The sequence below is a fragment of the Paroedura picta genome, chromosome 16 (genome assembly GCF_049243985.1).
Source record: "Paroedura picta isolate Pp20150507F chromosome 16, Ppicta_v3.0, whole genome shotgun sequence".
Lineage (NCBI taxonomy): Eukaryota > Metazoa > Chordata > Lepidosauria > Squamata > Gekkonidae > Paroedura > Paroedura picta.
Genome location: NC_135384.1, coordinates 14,926,286 through 14,946,200, shown reverse-complemented (window position 1 = coordinate 14,946,200; position 19,915 = coordinate 14,926,286). Strand labels below are relative to the sequence as shown.

General features: G+C 41.8%; 1 protein-coding gene across 1 annotated transcript; it reads left to right on the top strand.

Annotated features, from left to right (window-relative positions):
* The first annotated feature begins 385 nt into the window (after positions 1–385).
* On the top strand, positions 386–19,053 carry LOC143825444 (vomeronasal type-2 receptor 26-like). The gene is made up of 9 exons (XM_077313474.1): positions 386–476; positions 2,095–2,130; positions 3,126–3,511; positions 6,922–7,025; positions 8,122–8,413; positions 9,641–9,738; positions 11,207–11,417; positions 13,739–13,865; positions 18,152–19,053. Exons 1-9 carry the CDS (start codon positions 386–388, stop codon positions 19,051–19,053), a joined length of 2,247 nt encoding a protein of 748 aa, XP_077169589.1.
* Positions 19,054–19,915: the final 862 nt, after the last annotated feature.

Sequence of the window (19,915 nt, the reverse complement as noted above, 5' to 3'; positions counted from 1 at the left end):
TCTAAAACATAATCTAAAACAGTCCCCAATAATCTTAAAAACAATATTCAACATCATAAAAAGTTGGTATACTCTATATACTAATAAAATCTCTACTTATATATTGGACCATTGGGCTGGTGCTAATGGTAATATTGACTGGCAATACATAATAGATGGCATAAGATCCCTAATGCCGCATAATACTGCACACAGGGACCGAAGGGGGGGGGGGGGACGACCAGGATTACCACCCAGCCCTAACTGAATGCCAGCCAGAAGAGCTCTGTATTGCAGGCCTTGCAAAACTCTAGGAGTCCTGACAGGATCTGCAGCTCACTCAGGAGCTCATTCTACCAGTTAGGGGCCAGGACCGAAAAGGCCCTGGCCCTGGTCAAGGCCAGGCATGCCTCCTGGGGGCTCAGGACTTCCAGCAAATTCATACCCACAGAGCAAAGTGACCTGCGGGCACAATAAGGAGGCAGGCAGTCCCGTAGGTAAGCAGGGCCATGCTGTGTAAAGCCTTAAAGGTCAAAAACAGTATCTTGAACCTCATCCGGAAGCAAACTGGCTTTAGGTGTTAAGTTTTTCTGGAGTAACTTATTGGAATACCTTGCTTTAGGATGCTTTGGGATGATCCTGCATTGAGCAGGGGGTTGGACTAGATGGCCTATAAGACCACTTCCAACTCTATGATTCTATGATTCTTTGATTCTATGAATACCTGATTGGAATCAGGTGACCTTAGGGATTAGAAAAATCTTGGAGATCTGGGGACAGAGGTCAAGAAAGGAAAATTATGTCTTTAGACTGAAGATTAATTGTAATTCTGGGAGAACACCAGCCCTCCAGATGGTGGTTGGGAACCTCATAGGTTTTCCTTTGGCACCATCACTGATTATTTAGCCACTGGAATAGATCAATATCAAATTCAATGTTAAAATTCAGTTTAGAATCAGCAGATAATGATGCTTAGAGCCATACCATGGCAAGTTTAAATGAATCCGTTGCAGACCAATTCTATTTTCAGGTCAATTGGGAAAATCAGGAAAATCAGGAAGTTCATTGCACTAGTACAGTGACAGGGTTGCGTGTTTTTGGATGTTTCCGCACATATACATATTGAGTTAAATTGTGCCAGTTTCAATTGCCATTTGAGACCAAGTCCAAAATCATCAGCAGCACTATAATTAGGAAAGCCTGCCCTGTCATTACAGCTGTTTTCTTGCTGGGCAAGAAATGTCCAGAAGTCACTAAGAAAACCCCACTGCATATAAAGTCTGCCGAAATTAGTTGGGTTTTGATGAATACATATAAGGAGCTGTGTAAGTCTTCTTTATTATCATTCCTAATGTATATTCACATGTAATGGAGTTTCCCACTCATCTTGAGTAGGATGGCTCAGATTCTCCCCCTCCCCATCTCATCAAACCTGAGAAGCTTAGTGGGCTTGGATTGCAGATTGCCAAGAAATGAAATGCTTTCTCTGCAGAAGCAGGCAATCTTCTGTTTGTCTTTTCTTTTGAAACCACTATGTGGTCTCCATAAATTGGCTATGCTTTGAAGGCCTTTCCTAACACCACCATTTACTCCAAAAATAACAAAGTACATGAACTGAGTAAAAGACTGATCATATTTCACTGCATCATCAGGCTATGTTGAGAATGGTGTGTCCTGCATGAACAAAAGCCCTGTGAGATGGAGGCTGTAGCATAGAAGGAACTGGGTAAGACTAGATGAATACAACCTCAGTCCCACAATTAATCTCTTCTCTTATCCCTCATATTTCCCACTTCGTTCTCTTTTTTTGGGGGGGGATAACATTTTACACAGTACTGTGGTACTTTGGAGATGGGTAGTGGTGAGAACTTATTCCTTTGTTTCGATCTAAGTCATGGATCTGCTTCTTGGACCATCAGATGCTTGTTTTACAATTGATGTTTTAAAGAGAAAATCAGTTTGAGGCATGGATGCAGCTATTTCAGAGTGAGTCTTGGCAAAGGAGTCTCAGCCTGTTCACCCATAGAGGACAGAAAATGTATTCTGTTAAGTGATGAATGGGAGATGGGGGGGTGCTATCCATTAACTGAATCTTTTACTGAGATTTCCTTATAGGTTCAGCTACCTCAAGGACACTGGCAGATTCATTTGGTGAGCTATAAAAAGTCATAAGAGAACAAATGCTGAGAATACAGTGCATGGCAGCAAACATCTAGGAAAGTGGCTCATGAGGAAGATGCTGGTTCTCTGCTGCTGATTTTATTGCTGTGTCCAGCCATATGCAAGAAGCATCCCATGAAATGCACCACAGCTGTTGACCTTCTTCCTATTCCTCATGTGTTTAATCAGCCTGGTGACCTGGTTGTGGGTGAGATTGTTTCTCAAGTCTTCTACATATATGAAACTCCCTCATTCAAAGATCCACTGAAACAGTTGTTCATTTTTGAACCAATGTAAATCATTCATTTCTACTCTTTGCATTGCTTATTCATTTAGCCAAATCGTCAATGTGTATGATATTTGTCAAATGGAAGGGAAGGCTGGCTTTTGTCTTGTGGACACAAAATTTGATGCATGGAAGATAGCTTTTTTTTGCAGCCAGGAAAAAGGAAGACCAGAACATGGACCAAGATTGGGAAAGGAAATGAAAGTTAAAAAGGAGATAATCTTCCAGTCTTGCAGCTGACACGGAATACTTACTAATTATTTCATCATACCAAAATGAAAGAAAGACATCCCTTGAAAGATAATTCATTGAGATCAATTACAACTTAAGGTGCAGAAATACGGAAAGGTTGGATTAGGTTAATCTGTAACCATCCCAAACCATTTTGAAAATTAGCATGTTGCACTGACACATACCCATATGAAGGCAATTTTATTATTTCGGTTGCTTCAATATATCTGTTAAGGAAGCAATTCCTGAAATAATGTCACTCAGTATTAGCATTTCTGTATAGTCTAGTATTTAAAGTGTAGAGCTATGAGGTAAGTCAATAATAGCCTCTTCTTCATATTCACAATTCAGTTGTACATGCACAAACCATGATATGTTTTCCCGTGGCAGTGAAATAAACATTAGGATGTATAAAGCCTTGGTTAAAAGCACTATTATAAAGGATCAGAGGCATAGTGTGATGAAATAGCTCCTCGTAGGAAGGAGGAATATAAATATGGAGAATTAATGGAAGATATATTTGGCCTCTTTGGTTTTAAGGTCACCTGTGATTCTCATTATAGATCGTTGCCAAAAAACTACCAGCATAACCTGGCCTTGGTTTTTGCCATCAAAGAGATCAATGGGAATCTCAACATCTTACCAAACATCACTTGGGGCTTCCACATTCTCAACAGCTACTATGGGGCAAGGATGACCTATAAAGCCACCCTGAGCTTGCTTTCTTCACAGCACAAGTTCCTCCCCAATTTCAAGTGTGATTCCCAGAGAAACCAAATTGCAGTTGTTGGAGGACCGAATTCAGAAACATCTGCCAATATGGCCACCATAGTTGGCATTTACAAGATACCACAGGTAGGCAATCCATACAGGGGTGCACAGGGATGGGTGGAAATTACATGCTTTTGTCAAAATTCACTGTTACGTTTCATTCCCTTTAAAATGTATATGGGTAACCAATTGCTTGTTTCTTCTATGTATCAGATGGTACCAAATTAATCCACTCAGTATATAAGGGTTACCGGTTATTGCTCCACTTCAGATGGACATGGATTGTGCTCTTTGCTCCAAATGATGACAATGGGGACAGGTTCTTGCAGATTGTACAGCCAATGTTTTCTGAGAATGGCATCTGTTTTGACTTCACAATAGGATTAACAAAACAGACTTATTTCCAAGAGGGGATGGATGCACTTATGAAGCAGCCAGAATATTTAGCTGTATTTACCCATGGTTCCCCCCACCCAGGAAGTTTATATACCAGAGTGGGTATTTCAAAGTTGGTCTATCAGGACTTAATCTAACACTGTAATCCCTTCTCTTAATCTACCAAGAGTAGAGATAAGAATGAACAAAATTTCAGGCATGGGAAATGATTGCCAATATTACCCTTCTACATAGTGATGTCAGGATCTGTTGCCCTGACTCCTGCCATGATTTGTATTTTACCTATGTGACTCCATCCTGTTCTATTGTGTGCTGTTTTGAGAACTTTTGTGTAACCCTGAACTGCCTGCATTGCTTGCCATGATTTAGACTCTGTAGTGTGCATATTTCTGTAACCATGTTATCTGTAGGAGAGGAACTGCTTTTAACACCCAAGGCAAAGTGGCCTGGCTATCACTTGGAGAGGTACCCAGACTGGCACCTGTAGGAGGGGGGATTTCACTCCCTGGGAACTGTGCAACTTTGGGCAGGAACGGGAGAGTGTAAAAGTGCTTGTTTGACTTGTATTGACTATGATCGTTGAGGTATGCTGATCTGCTATCAATAAAGCTTCCTATTAATCCAGAAGCAAGTTGTTAGTCTGTCTGCCCTTGACAAGTGAAAACCAACCTATCAGCAGAGAATTCCTCAGGAATATAAGCCTTCTCAAGTCTAGGCCAAGATCATTAGTCTTTCTGTGTGGAAAAACAGTCCAGATTATGAAGATGTGAGAGCAGAAAGACATTTGGCTGTCAAGGTATAGGAGGTTAGTGAGTATGAATAGACCAGAGTTTCCTTATGATTTGGGAGATCGTGTATCTTTCTAGGAAAAATACAGTTTATATACAAGGGAATGTAAGATTTCCGAATTCAGATTGACCCTGTACAAAGCATGTACTGGCTAGAGGCACCCATTGAGAAAACCAGGGCAAGAACCTAGAATGGAATGAGAACCCTGAGAAAGCTAGACAGTGAAAGTAGTAGACAATTTGTATCCCAATAATTGAGCTTAGGACATTTTCCTACTACATGTGTAGTAGTCAATTACTTTGACTTTTAGCTTTCCGCTAAGCATCAGCTTTATAATGGAAAGGTCAGCATAAGATAGGAAAACTGGATGGATAACCAGAATAAGTAAAAAAAAAACCCAAAACAGTGAACTCAACCTGTTTTTATATGCCTAATAAATTTTAAAAAGCTGGCTGCACCCTGATTGGTCCTGCCACTGCAGGTCCCACCCTCCATCCCATGACTCTAGCCTATTTGCTCTCAGATGCGCCTCAGCACCAGCAGGTAAAAGGAGAGGGCCCTGGGCTAAGGGTTGTGCTGGAGGGCCTGCTAATGAGGGCCTGTTGGCCTGCTAGGCTGGGGAGGGGCCTATTCCAGCTTGGACAGCCAGACACATTCCACCCCCCAGGATGTTTCGCAAATAGAGGAACCATGGATAAGGATAGTCAAGTGGGTAACTGGGGTTGTCTGAAGCAGCACAAAATACAAGTCCAAAAGCATTTTTAAGACCAATGAAGTTTTCTAGTACTGAGGAAGAGTGCGTGCACTCAAAAGTTCATACTTTGAATAAATGTTGGTATTAAATGTGAGGTTGGACTCATATTTTATTGTTAAGATATGTTATTGTCTGCATGCCCTTAAAATGCTTGTGATACTCTTTTCTCAAAAGTTCTGTATTCACAATTGTGGCATTTGAATTGGTATTGGATCTGTTTAACTTCTGCCAGTAAATGGTAATGACTGGGGAAGGCACTGGCAAACCAACCCGTATTGAGTCTGCCATGAAAACGCTAGAGGGCGTCACCCCAAGGGTCAGACATGACCCGGTGCTTGCACAGGGGATAACTTTACCTTTACCTTTAACTTCCGCCAGGTGAACTAGTGATCAATTTGAAAAGTAGGAGATCTTCAGTCACTCCCTGGAGGTTCAATCAAAACAATAAAGCCAGAGAAGTAAAACAGAATAGAATACACACAAAATGCAGTTATTCTGCAAACATTTTCTCACACAATGTTACAAACAACAGTAGTGTCAGTATAACACCCATCAATGCTATATTTTGTGATACTCTTTTTCGGCAATGGTTATTTCCAAATACAAAAACAGAGGTCTTCATGGTGTAAAAGCACAAATGGCTCCAGTTCATCTATGCAACCATAATCTCTGTATACTGCACTTGAGAGTTTATGGTTGCATAGATAAATTGGGGACAATTGAGATTTTACCCCATGAAAAGCTCTGTTGTTTGCAATATCATGTGATAAAATGTTCGCACATTACCTGCATATTGCTCATATTACATTATCCCCTGAAAGCTGGCAACCCCAAACCACTTAAATGATACATACTTCCATGTTGCCATCCATTCAGATCTTAGAATGTTCCTTCGGTTCCAAAAGAGTTCTAACGTGTTCCATTATAAAGTTCTTTCATTTGGTTTAGCAATTATGACTATGGTTTTTACTAAGTGTCCATTGTCATCTACAATTGTCTTCCTTTGTTCCAATGTGGTGATAGTTTTGCCCTTGCTTGATGACTGACTCTTAGTAGGTTCATCCCCTTTGGAGGAACAAGACTATGTGGCCATGTCTTAAGGGTCTGTTCATCTGTGTTCAGTTTTGGGCACCCCAGTTGAATAGGGATGTAGACAAGCTCATTTAGAGCAAGTCCAAGCAAAGATACACCCAATTAACCAAGAGAGGAGAGTGTAAGAAGGCAAAGAAATTGTATTGTACTGAGAGATAAATGAGACGGGGGGGGGGGGAGTGTCCATTAACTGAACCTTCTGCTGAGATTTCCTTATAGGTTCAACTACCTCAAGGACACCAGCAGATTTAGTTGGTGACCTGTGAAAAGTCAGAACAGAACAAATGCTGAGAACCCAGCACGTGCAAGCAGACATCTGGGAATGGATAGAAAGTGGTTCATGACGAAGATGCTGGTACTACTGCTGCTGCTATTATTGCTGTGTGATGCCATATGCAAGAAGTATCCCGTTCAATGCACCTCACCTGTTGACCTTCTTCCTGCTCCTCATGTGTTTTATCAGCCTGGTGACCTGGTTGTGGGTGCCATTGTTTCTCAAGTCTTCTACCTATACGACATTCCCTCATTCAAAGACCAGCCTACCCGGTTGTTCATCGGGGAACCTGTGTAAGCTGTTCATTCGTACTCTTTTTATCGTTTTGACAAAATCTGTCATTTGATGCATGGAAGAGAGCAAAAGGAGCAGAGAGAGGTGCAGTGGGCTGAAGGAGGAAGGGAAAGAATGAGCTTGTCTACACATGGCTCATATATGTCATCACAAAAAAAGATTTATTGAGTAGTTTTTGCAGCAGAGTACTGCCAGGAGAGAGGGATCAAGGTGCAACAATGGAAGATTAATGAAAAAGACTTTTATTTTTTAGTCAGGAAAAAGGGGAAACAACATTTTCTAAGATTGTGGAAAAGGAAATGAGAGTTAGAAATGAGATAATTGACCAGTGCTGCCATGGAGAGGGAATACTTCATCTCCAAGTCAATATCTCAATCTGATATTGGGAAAGTAGAACTGAACCTTAGTAGCTGCCTACTAAGCAAGCAATGCAGGGCTTTGCATGGAAAGTCAATTGCCACCAAAATATAAAAGGCTTTCATCAAAAATCTCCCAAATGATAAATGTCATTATTTCATTGTATCAAAGAGGAAGAGAGGAATCTCCCGAAAGTTAATTCATTCGGATTAAATACAATATAAAATGGAAAAGTAGGGAAAATCAAGTTCGGATTATGTTCATTTGTAACCATCCCAAAGCATTTTGAAAATTAGCATGTTGCACTGGCATATAACATGTGAAGACATCTTTCTTATTTCACTTGCTTGTGTGTTATTTCACTTGTGTATTTCACTTGTGTGTTATTTCACTTGTGTGTTAAGAAACAATGACACAAATATTGTCACTCAGGATTTCTGAATAGTTTAGCATTTGCAGTCCAGAGCTAGGTTGCAAACCTCTTCTCCATATCCACAATTCAATTGTACATGCACAAACCATCATGGTATATTTTGTTTTCTTTTCAGCGAGATAAACATTAGCATTTGCAAATAACAAACCTCTGCTAAAAGCACAATTGTAAAGGATCAGAGGCCTACTGTGATGAAATAGCTCCTTGTAGAAAGGAGGGATATAAATCTGGAGAACTAATGGAAGATCTATCTTTCCTCTTTAGTTTTCAAGCTCACCTATATATCTATATATCTCTCATTATAGATCATTTCTAAAGAATTACCAGCACAACCTGGCCTTGGCTTTTGCTGTCAAGGAGATCAATGGGAATCCCAACATCTTGCCAAACATCACGTTGGGCTTCCACATTCTCAACAGCTACTATGTAGCCAAGATGACCTGTAAAGCTACCCTGAGCTTCCTTTCTTCACAGCAGAAGTTTCTTCCAAATTTCAAGTGTGATAAGCAGAGCAATCAGATTGCAGTTATTGGAGGAGTGAATTCAGAAATTTCTGCCAATATAGCCACCATAGTCACCATTTACAAGCTACCACAGGTAGGTCATCTATAAAGGGGGGCAAGCAAAAGGAGTCTGTGGAAATTTCATGTTTTTAACACATGGCAGCAGGGCCTGTAAGATGGAGCTTTTCCGCAAGGCATTTGGTTGAGGCTGGGACAAGTAAGATCAGGGGCCCCTCCTAACAATGGCCAAGACATCGGGCATGCCCTGAACCATCGCCCAAAGGCACAGTAAGACATCTGTCAGGCTAGATGGGTGGGTTGGGGTAGGAGTGAAGTTATTTGCTACCAGGGTGGGTTGGGCGGGGATGAATGGCGTTTTATGATTTTATGTGGTACTTTTATTTTTTAATCTGTGACAAGCCAGCTAGCCAGGCAGCAATGGGTAATAAATGTAAGGATGATGATGACGATGACCACAACAACGACACAGACTGAATGGTTTAATTCATTCCATTTTGTAAAAAAAAATCAGACACACACACATGTATACTATTTTTCCAGCTCACTTATGGATCATTTTCACCAGGAAAGGATAACCAATTGCTCATTTCTTCGATGTATCAGATGGTCCCAAATGAAGCCACTCAGTATATGGGAATTATCAGGTTATTTCACCACTTCAGATGGACATGGATTGTACTCCTTGCTGCAGACGATGACAGTGGGGACAGATTCATGCAGATCATGGTGCCAATGTTTTCTGAGAATGGCATCTGTTTTGACTACATTATAAGATTACCAAAGCAGACTTATTTCCAAGAGGGGATGGATGTGCTGATGAAACAGGCTGAATATTTAACTGTTTACTCTCAAACCAAAGCTAATGTGCATTTTGTATATGGAGAAAACTCAGCCATGTTAGTTTTGCGAATAATGTTGTTTTTAGGAAACTTTATTTCATTTCCTCCCTTGCATAAGGTCTGGATAGTCACGTGCCACTGGGATTTTGAATCAACATCTGCCCAAAGGGCTTGGGATGTAGAAACCTTCCATGGTGCCCTATCCCTTGCAGTTCACTCCAATCAGCCACCCGGATTCAAAACATTTTTGCAGTCCATAAGCCCCTTCTGGGCAAAAGGGGATGGTTTTATTGAGAACTTTTGGGAGCAGGCATTCAGTTGTTCACTGAGGAATCCAGATGTTCATGGTGACAGTAAGAGGATGTGTACTGGAGAGGAGAAGCTGGATTCTGTTCCTGTTGTTTTGTTTGAAATGAGCATGACAGGCCACAGCTATAATGTCTACAATGCTGTCTATGCAGTGGCACATGCTTTGCATGCCCTCTACAGACTTGGATCTAAATGCAGAACAAGAGAAAAAGAGAAGATTCAAATCTTCTGTAATGTGGAACCCTGGCAGGTAATGGCTTCTCTTACTGTACATCCCAAAGACATCCTGCTGTTTTCACTCGCTTCAATTGGTGTGTTAAGAAAGCAATGCCGCAAATATTTCCACTCAGCATTTCTGAATAGTTCAGTATTTGCAGTGCAGAGCTATGTTGCAAACCATTTTTTATTCAGATTTTATTAAATTTTAAATATCAGTGAAGAAAAAGTCATTCATAGCAAGCAAAGATTTGCAGATCATTTTCACTCATTTAGTGAGGGCATATAGATCACATTCACTGGAGAGCAGCCTTCATGAACTTGGGAAGCTCATTCTTTAGGAAACACAGTATGTTCATCTCACCTACTACCCACTTAGAAAATTGGGGTTTCCCTTATTTTTTTTGTCATCAACTATGCAGGATAAACCTTCTCTAACATTAGGATCTATCCCTTTTCCTGTCCCAATGTGGATCTTCCCCATTCCTTCCTATCCTCCTTGCCAGCCTTCCCAGTCCTCTGTCTGCGTTAGAACGCTCTCCACAGACAGAGTTCAACTGTACTTGTTCTATGTCTGAGCTAAACTATGTTCTCTTCAACCATCAGTTCCCAAGTATTTCTGCTTTACTGATAAGGTAAAGGTATCCCCTGTGCAAGCACCGAGTCATGTCTGACCCTTGGCAGACTCAATACGGGGTGGTTTGCCAGTGCCTTCCCCAGTCATTACCGTTTACCCCCCAGCAAGCTGGGTACTCATTTTACTGACCTCGGAAGGATGGAAGGCTGAGTCAACCTTGAGCCAGCTGCTGGGATTGAACTCCCAGCTTCATGGGCAAAGCTTTCAGATGGCTGCCTTACCACTCTGCGCCACAAGAGGCTTTACTGATACTAACCTACAGAATCCCGTTGAGCAGCTTGTCTTTCAAGGCCTTCTGGCTCCATTAGGCATTAAACCCTCATAGTCCCTTGTATGATCATACAGCACATATCCCCTAAATATTATCTTAGATCATTGGGAGCTTTATGGTAACAAACTGCAGCACATTTAATTGCACTCAAATCATCATAATAGGATGTTAACTACTACTGTTAGTGGCTAACAGTTTTTCTGAGGCAGATCCATATTGAGTTCATTACATCTAGCCAACTGCAAGGAACTCGGGCATCAACCATCATGGCCAAAGGAAACCTCTTAAGGAAGGTTCATATATGGTTCACCAGTCACGACTGGATAAAGACCTGTAAACTGGAGAGCTCTGAGTCTCAATTGGGCTTGATACCAAATGATGACCCTTATACTTTACCAGGCCAAAAGAGGTTAATTCATTCAACTCAGTTTTGCTTTATTATTACTGGATATAAATAACACCACTGTCTTCTCAGGGTAGGACAGGATACCATTTGTTCCAGTATCTTTAGGACATAGTCTGAATCTTGATCATTGCAAAAATTGATTACATTTTATTTCATTTCTTTCTCACTCAGCTGCATCTTTTTTTAAGGAGCATCACGTTCAACAACAGCGCTGGTGACACAATACATTTTAATGAAAATGGGGAACTAAAAAGTGGTTTTGATGTTACAAACTGGGTCACTTTCCCAAATGGCTCCTTCATTAGAGTGAAAGTTGGAAGACTTGATCCTTGGGCTCCTCCTGGCGAACAATTGATCATTCATGATGATCAAATTGTGTGGCACAGAACATTTAATCAGGTGGGATATCCGCATTCATAGAAAAAAAAATCTTTTTCATTTGCTGTGTAATTAAACCATGGAATGAGATCAATGTCGTCCAGGAGATGGACCCTCCTAGCATTTTTCACCACCTTCCTTATTTACAGGAACATCCTGTAAACCCCAGTATTGAGGGACCGCCTGGCGCCTTATGCCCCCCGCAGGGCGTTACGCTCGGAGGGGACTAATTTATTGGTGGTTCCTGGCCCCCGGGAAGCATGTCTGGCCTCGACCAGGGCCAGGGCCTTTTCGGTCCTGGCCCCCGCCTGCTGGAATGAGCTCCCGGAGGAGCTGCGGGCCCAACGGGATTTGCCATCCTTCCACAGGGCCTGCAAAATGGTGCTCTTCCACCAGGCTTATGGTTGAGGCCGGCGTCTCCCATTTTAAATTGCCCCCCCTCTACATCAACAGTGACCCTTGGTTTTCCGCCACCATCAGATGGGGTGGGCTGGAGGGGTTGGGGTGTTTTATGTATTTGGGAGTTTATGGGGTTTGAACATGTTGTTACCCGCCACGAGCCTGAGGCTCACGGCTGGTTAGAAATCCAACAACACAACAACAACAATAATAATTGTCCATTGTGGTTATAGATAATTTTTTAAATAAATAATTAATCTTGAAAAATCCTCCCACTGTTTTCATTTGTGGGATGTATGACAATGCTCACTCATGATATTAAGAAAATCTATTGAACTACAAGAAATGAAATATTTGAGTAAATGTTGTCTTTTCTCAGTTTGATCAAGAAATCCCCTCTTAATACCATGGGCCAGAATGTTACTCAATGTTCACAAGATTAAGGTTTCAGCTGCTGTATCAATACCCACATGTTTATTCTTCTTGTTGTAATAGTGTTGCCCTTATTAGCTTTCTAACCTAGATCTACAATTGGTGTGCTCTATAAGAAGGAAACCATTGAAGACTTGTGGTGGTTACCTCATTTCTACCTGTATCCCCTTTCCCACAAGATGTCTTCTTTCTTTGCTCCTGAAATCTCCTAAGTCCTCTCCCTGTTCACTGACTTTCCCTTCCATTCACCAGTTAACCTTTATTTTGTCTGCCTTTCCAAATCACCAATTTATTGGCTTCTTTATTCCTCCATTTTCTCTCCAAATGTGTGGCCCAAAGCACCTTTCATCCTCCTCCTTTCCTCTTTTATAGCCACAATATTCTACGTGTGTTGGATAATGCACTTTCAATGTGCTTTCGCAGCTGGATTTTCCTCTTCCAGATTTCAAAATTGACTTCTAAGATGCATTGAAAGATCATTATCCAATGTGTGTGGAATAGGCTGGGAGAAATTGACTTGTACAAGGTTCCCCAGGAGGCATCAATGGAAAAATTGAGATTTCATTCTTCGTCTATCACTTGCCTAAAGCTTTGCCTACTTTCTTCTCTTAGACCGTTTATGCACTGGAGGTTTCATGCTGGGCTGCAGGCTGGAGTTTTAGTCATGGCAGGTTGCCCCACCTCTTCCTGCACCCACATGGGGGAGCATTTGGACCTCATCAGCCCCCGATCTGTGCTCCTGACAGGGGGGTGGGGCAGTGAAGTTCCCAGTGCATAAACGGTCTTAGTCTCTCCCTGAAAAAAGACTGATCCAGATTAAAAACTGGTGCAGTAGCAAATTGTTCAGGGAAGTTTTAGAATGGCCACTCAGGGCTCTGGCAATGTGAAGAAACTGGACAGAGATGGCCTTGGGCTCAGGCATTTTGTTTGGCATTGGTGACTCATACTAATCACATGGTAACATGTTGCCCATTGGTTGTTAGTATGACTGACTTCATTCTGAGTAAGAGACCAGGGGTATATTGTATCGTTTTTTCTGTAGAAGTTAATACTTCACTTTTCTCCCAAAATTAGAACATGATTTTTTTCTCCACCATTTAATTCTCACAATATCAACAAATCGTAAGGATGATTGAGAAAAAAACGAGGCTAGGATAAAGCCAGCAAGCTTTAAAACGATAAAGCCAGCTCTGTGATTTAAACCAGGTTTTCTAAGTTATTTTCCTAAAAACACCAGTCTGGTTGAGAGTCTAAGAAAAGGGGCCTCTTATCTGGAGAACACAGTTTGATTCCTTTCTCCTTGACTAGCAGCCAGCTGGAAGATCTTGGGCCAGTCACAGTTCTCTCAGATCCCTCTCAACCTCACCTACCTCACAGGGTACCTGTTCTGGGGAAATGAAGGGTAGGCTATTGTAAGCCGCTTCAGAAAATAAAAAGGGGGATACAAAAAAAATAGATTGTGTTCAGTGAACATGTTGTGGGTGCCAATCTCCCTTCCTGTTTGTGAACAGGTTCTACCAGTCTCTGTGTGCAATGAGCACTGCCTTCCTGGCTACAGCCGACAAAAGAAGGAGGGAAAGAAATTTTGCTGCTATGACTGTGTTCCATGTCCAGATGGGATGATCTCTGAGCAGATAGGTAGGAAACAGAATTAACAGAGAAGTTGGGATGCATTAAAACTGTCTTGGTCAGCATGAATGGCTGTGGTCAAAATGAACATATTGCCCAAATTTAACTTTTTATTCCAAATGTTACCAATTGCGATCACCAAGAAGACACTGAAGAAATGGCAATCAGTCATTAATAAATTTATTTGGAGTGACAAATGGCCAATGTTAGATTTTAACATACTCCAAGACGACAAGAAGAGAGGAGGGCAAGGCGTCCCAAATAGGGTTGTATGATTCGGCTGCTTTGGTGTCCATTCCCTCCGGGCACAGCCAGCGCCGCGCTGCCCTGCACCGCGCCGCGGGGGGGGAGGGCGGTGCCCGGACAGCGGGCGCAACCACGTAGGCATGGAATTCCACGCCTGCATGGTTGCGCCCGCTGTCACGCCACCACCGGCACCGCCCTCCCCCCCTGCGGCACGGTGCAGGGCGGCGCGGCGCTGGCTGCGCCCGGAGGGAACGGCCGCCAAAGTGGCCGAATCGCACAAGCCTAGCCCCAAACTTAAACCTTAACTTGCAGGTGGCAGCACTCAAGTTTATAGCAGATTGGATACTGGACGCGCAGACAAGGGAATTAATTCTTGAAAAAGAAATATTAGCTAATAGTTTACATTAAATTTTGTGACTATTGTCAAAACAAAAGTCTAAGACAACCCCAAGTTCTTGGCATATAGGATTACTAAATGTTTGGATAAAGTATAAAGAAAGGTTTTCACCAGCACCATCAGCAATGAAATCATGGATTGAAGTATATTTTAACAAAGCCCAAGAGAAGAGATTGACCTGCCTTCAATATAAGGAGCTTTTATCCAAATCTGGCAAGCTTAAGGAATTGCAAATACTAGAAAAAGAAGTCAAAATTCAATGGTTAGAATACAATCAACTTTTATCCAGATTTAAAGCTGAGTTTCATGAACCATTAAATCTAGCTGCTGCTATACCAGAGTTTGAGAACTTGCTGATCCAAGAGAAACCTCATTTATAGAGTCAAATATACAAGTTGCTATTAAAATATGAAGAGCCTCTTGTGGCGCAGAGTGGTAAGGCAGCAGACATGCAGTCTGTAAGCTCTGCCCATGAGGCTGGGAGTTCAATCCCAGCAGCCGGCTCAAGGTTGACTCAGCCTTCCATCCTTCCGAGGTCGGTAAAATGAGTACCCAGCTTGCTGGGGGGTAAACGGTAATGACTGGGGAAGGCACTGGCAAACCACCCCGTATTGAGTCTGCCAAGAAAACACTAGAGGGCGTCACCCCAAGGGTCAGACATGACTCGGTGCTTGCACAGGGGATACCTTTATTAAAATATGAAACTGAGATGGAACGGGTAAAGCCTGGCTTGATTAAATGGATGCAAAATATTGAGACAAATGTGATGTTAGAACAATGGAACTATGTCCGGTTTAGAATTCCTAAGCTTACAAATAGTCAAATCCTTAAAGAAAATTGCTATAAAATATTTTATAGGTGTTATGTGACTGATAAAGTGATTGCAAGGATTGTGAAAAGTTGTGATAACAAGTGTTGAAAATGTATAGACAAAGTAGGCTCTTTTTTCATATGTGATGGAAATGTAAGAAAATTTATGAATTCTGAATCAAGGTCCACACTTTTCTAGAGAAAATCTTGATTCAAAAATTTCCTTTAAAACCTTAATGTACATTATTAAGTATTACACCGCAGTTCAACCTCAAACCAGAACTTTCTTTTTCTGCATGGCTATGGTAGCAAGATTGATACTGGCCAGGAAATGGAAGTCGAAAGATTTACCTTCAATAGATAACTGGTTAGATAAACCGGTAGATCTTGCCAAAATGGCAAAATTGACATTGATTGTTAATGGCAAAACAGAAGATGCTTTTCGAGAACAATGGGGTCCACAATGAATCATAAAGGGACATTATATTGCAGGGGGGTATTGTTAGTTGTATAATTATCAGTATTCACAATTAGGGCTTACTGTACTTTATATTTCTATTTTATGCAATATGATGGGCCTTATTAGTGTACTTGTATTTTTCTATCTTGTGTAAAATGAAAATTAAAAAATTGTTATTAAAACAGAGATGTCAATTATACACAGTATTATATTCAACTTATAATTTCATGGCCCATGAAATACTTGATCTTTAGAGTCTGGGCATACACTTTTCATGTTGCTTGCTTCTTTGGTTGATTAATAAGGAAGTAAGACCAAAAGTGTTTGGACACTAAGGGTCTTTCTCAGAGACCAAATAATGCCAAATGATCTTATACTATAACATAACATATCACTGGGGCTTGCTTGGTTGGTAAAAAAAATCTATAAGGTGACAACTTATCTTTAACACTTTTTACTCCTCTTAATATTTCTAAAATAGCCTCCTGGGTAGACAATGTCTGTGCCTCCAGAGTGTCCAGATTCTGAATCCATCCCAATCAGAAGCTGCACAGCTCCTGATTGGCTGGCACACCTCAGGCCCAACACCCCACAAACCCGGCAAAGCTGGTGGCTACCATTTGGCTACTGGATGTCACGGGGGGTGGAGGTAGGCCTTACACCACCTGGTCAAGCCTCCAGGAGCTGCTCAAGTGGCTTTTTGCTAATGGGGGTGGGGGGAACAGGGCTGCCTGGCACTGCGCAGCCAAGCCTCAGCAGCTCTGGGAAGCTTGGCTGTGCAGCTGTTCAGCACCAGGCCTTTATCTGATGGGGGGCAGGCAGGGCTGTCTGGCCCTGCTTGGCCAAGCCTCTCAGAACCACTCAAGTAGCTCATGGGGGGTGTCAGGCCTGCTTGGTGCAGTAGCGGGGCTCCTGGAGACATGGCTGTACCACATCAGGCCTCTCCCTAACCATAGGGGGAGAGGGCTCCAGGAGTTCCTGCCCTCCCTCCCTCCCTCCCTCCCACGTACCCCACTAGTACCCTTTGCATCTAACCAGGTAATGGGCTTTAGGTCTAGTATATAGATAAAAGTTGTCTAATATGGAGCACAAACTCATAAATATTATTCACTTTGTAGAATTATTTTACCATCTATCAAGCCCAATATTATGCCATTTTATTGTTTAAGTGCATTTAAAATTATTTGACCATTGAGGAAGACCCTTAGGGTTTTTTACTCCCTCATATATTCCATTTGTAATTGTTGATTGTAATATACAGGATAGAGTAGAGATTATATCGGTAGTTTTCATTTTCAGTATGTGCACCTGATTATCAAAAATATTAGTATTTTAAACAAACTTTTTCTGCAGCTCAGTCATTATGCTGTGGCAAACATTATATCTATATAATGTAATGAGGAGTGTGAATCTTTCTAAAATCATTGCTGAGATTTCCTCCTAATCTACACAACCCAGTTCTCTTATTATTTATTTATTTTTATTTATTTATTATTTATTTTCCAGCCTGCCACTCCCGCATGTGGCTTAAGACAGGTAACAACATTTCCCCATAACCCCCCCCATAGGATCCAACATATAAAAATACAGCACACATAGTCTTGTATTTCTGGACAAAATAATGATCCATCTTACTCCAATCAAAACCAGACAGCATCCCGCCTCAGGGGTTACGAGGAGTAGCCTGATATCCCGACTTAGGCTTTGGAGGGGCCCCTGATCTTATCCGCGCTGGCCTCAAGGAAAGACATAGGAGAACGTTCTGTTCTACAGGCCTGTGGAACTGTGACAGTGCCATCAGAACTGAATATTGCTCAAGAGTATATACTAGTTCAATGCAATCTAGAAAAAAAATATTCATTACAGCATGTTTAAAAGAGATATTCTACAGTTCTCCAGTTCCAGCCAGCTGGATGACCTTAGCCTGATAACAGTTCTCTTAGAGTTAATCCTACAGAGCTGTTCTCTTAGAATTCTCGCAGCACCACCTACCTCACAAGGTGTCTGTTCTAGGGAAATGATGGGAAAGTTGCTTGTACGCTGGTTCAGGACAAAATGCGGTGTAAAAGCAGACAAATCCGGAAATAGTATAACGTAATACAACTATGTATATGGTGCCTATGGAGTCCATCTGCCCCTCTTCCTTCCTCCCTCTAGGAGATTATATCAGGGGGGATGTGTTGAATCAAAACAGAAATTGTTTTTTACGCCATATCCTATTTTATCTTCTCAATTTTGATTGTATATTTGTCTGTGGTTTTGAGTGTTATTGGAGATTTTATAAAGACCTTGTAACCCACCATGAGCCATTCAGAAGTGGGGGGCAAAAATTGAATTAATGATAATGATAAATTCTCTCTCTCTCTTTCTCTCTCTCTTCAGACATGGATAGCTGTATCATTTGTCCGCAAGATCACTATTCGAATTACAACAAAAATCAATGTGTCCCCAAGGATGTAAGCTTCCTGTCTTATGAAGAACCAATAGGTTTCATCTTAGCAATGTTAGCTATTTCTTTCTCCCTGGTCACAGCTGTGGTGCTTGGAATATTTTTGAAGTACCAGGATACTCCCATAGTCAAGGCCAACAACCGCAGCCTGACTTATCTACTTCTCATTTCCCTTGCTCATTGCTTCCTCTCTGCTTTACTCTTCATTGGGCAGCCTGGAAAGATGACCTGCCTTCTCCGACAAACAAGTTTTGGCATCATATTCTCAATAGCTATTTCTAGTGTTCTGGCCAAAACATTCAGTGTGGTTCTAGCCTTTGTGGCTACCAAACCAGGATCTAGGCTAAGGCCATTGGTGGGGAAAAGACAGGCATATTATCTGGTTTTTGCTTGCTCCCTTGTCCAAGTAGGCATTTGTGTTCTTTGGATCAGTACTTCTTCTCCATTCCCAGATAGGGACCTGCATTCTTTGAAGGAGACAATCATACTGGAATGTAACGAGGGCTCAGCAGCCATGTTTTTCTGTGTCCTGGGCTACATGGGCTTTCTAGCTGCATTCAGCTTCATGGTGGCTTTTCTAGCAAGGAAGTTACCTGACAGTTTCAATGAGGCAAAGTTGATTACTTTCAGCATGTTGCTCTTTTGCAGTGTTTGGCTGTCTTTTATTCCAAGCTACCTGTGCACCAAAGGGAAATCCATGGTGGCTGTGGAGATCTTCTCCATCTTAATCTCTAGTGCTGGCTTACTTGGTTGCATTTTTCTTCCCAAATGTTATATCATTGTCCTGAGGCCTGAACTCAACAACAGAAAGTTTCTTGTAAGGGAGAAATATTGATAAAGTATTCACTGGGACAAGTTCCCGGGACAATTATGCATGATTAAATCCTCAAGGATACACACAAAAACTGGTATTTTGGTTCATTACCATGTTTTTCCTTAATGGTAGCACATAGCCACAATTCTTAGGCATTACCAAACATGTCTCCACACCAAACCGTGCATTTCCCCACATTTTAATCCTTAGTATCACCACTGCAAAAGCCATTTAGTTTTTCCTTGATTATCTAGATTTCTCCGGTAATGGAATTTATCTCCCCAAATCTGATCCTTTCAGAACAGGAGATGCAATCACTGCTGGAAAAGGCCCCAGAGAAAGAATTTTACTGGAATAGTCTATGCTGAGCCTTGAGTGCTTAGAATAGTCCACACACAGCTCAAAATGTGTGAAAGTACTTCCTACTTGGGACAGGGAAGGGGGCCAGGGAAGAACAAGAGTCTTTTTCTTCCCATGTGCCATCTCTCCTATGGAAAATAACCTTCTATGGCCTTTAAATAACATTATTGAGACTGATGTTTGACTACGGATGCCAGAATCCAAGTAGGACCTGGGAATGCCCCAGAATTACAGCTCATGTCCAGACTACATCAATCAGGTCCCCTGGAGAAGATGGCTTCTTAGATGGTGGGCAGTATGGCATTATATAACACTTAGGTCCCTCCCTTGGCAGAACTCTGCAGTCTGCAGGCTTCACCCCTAAAGTCTCCAGGTTTTTTGAACACAGAGCAGGCAACTCTACGAGTGTCTGATCAAAGCGTTTAGCTTGGAAGGAACACATGATGAGTCATATCATGTAGCATAGCCTTTTTACTGCCCCGACACATATACACAACATCCTATTGTTGATGCCACTATCTCC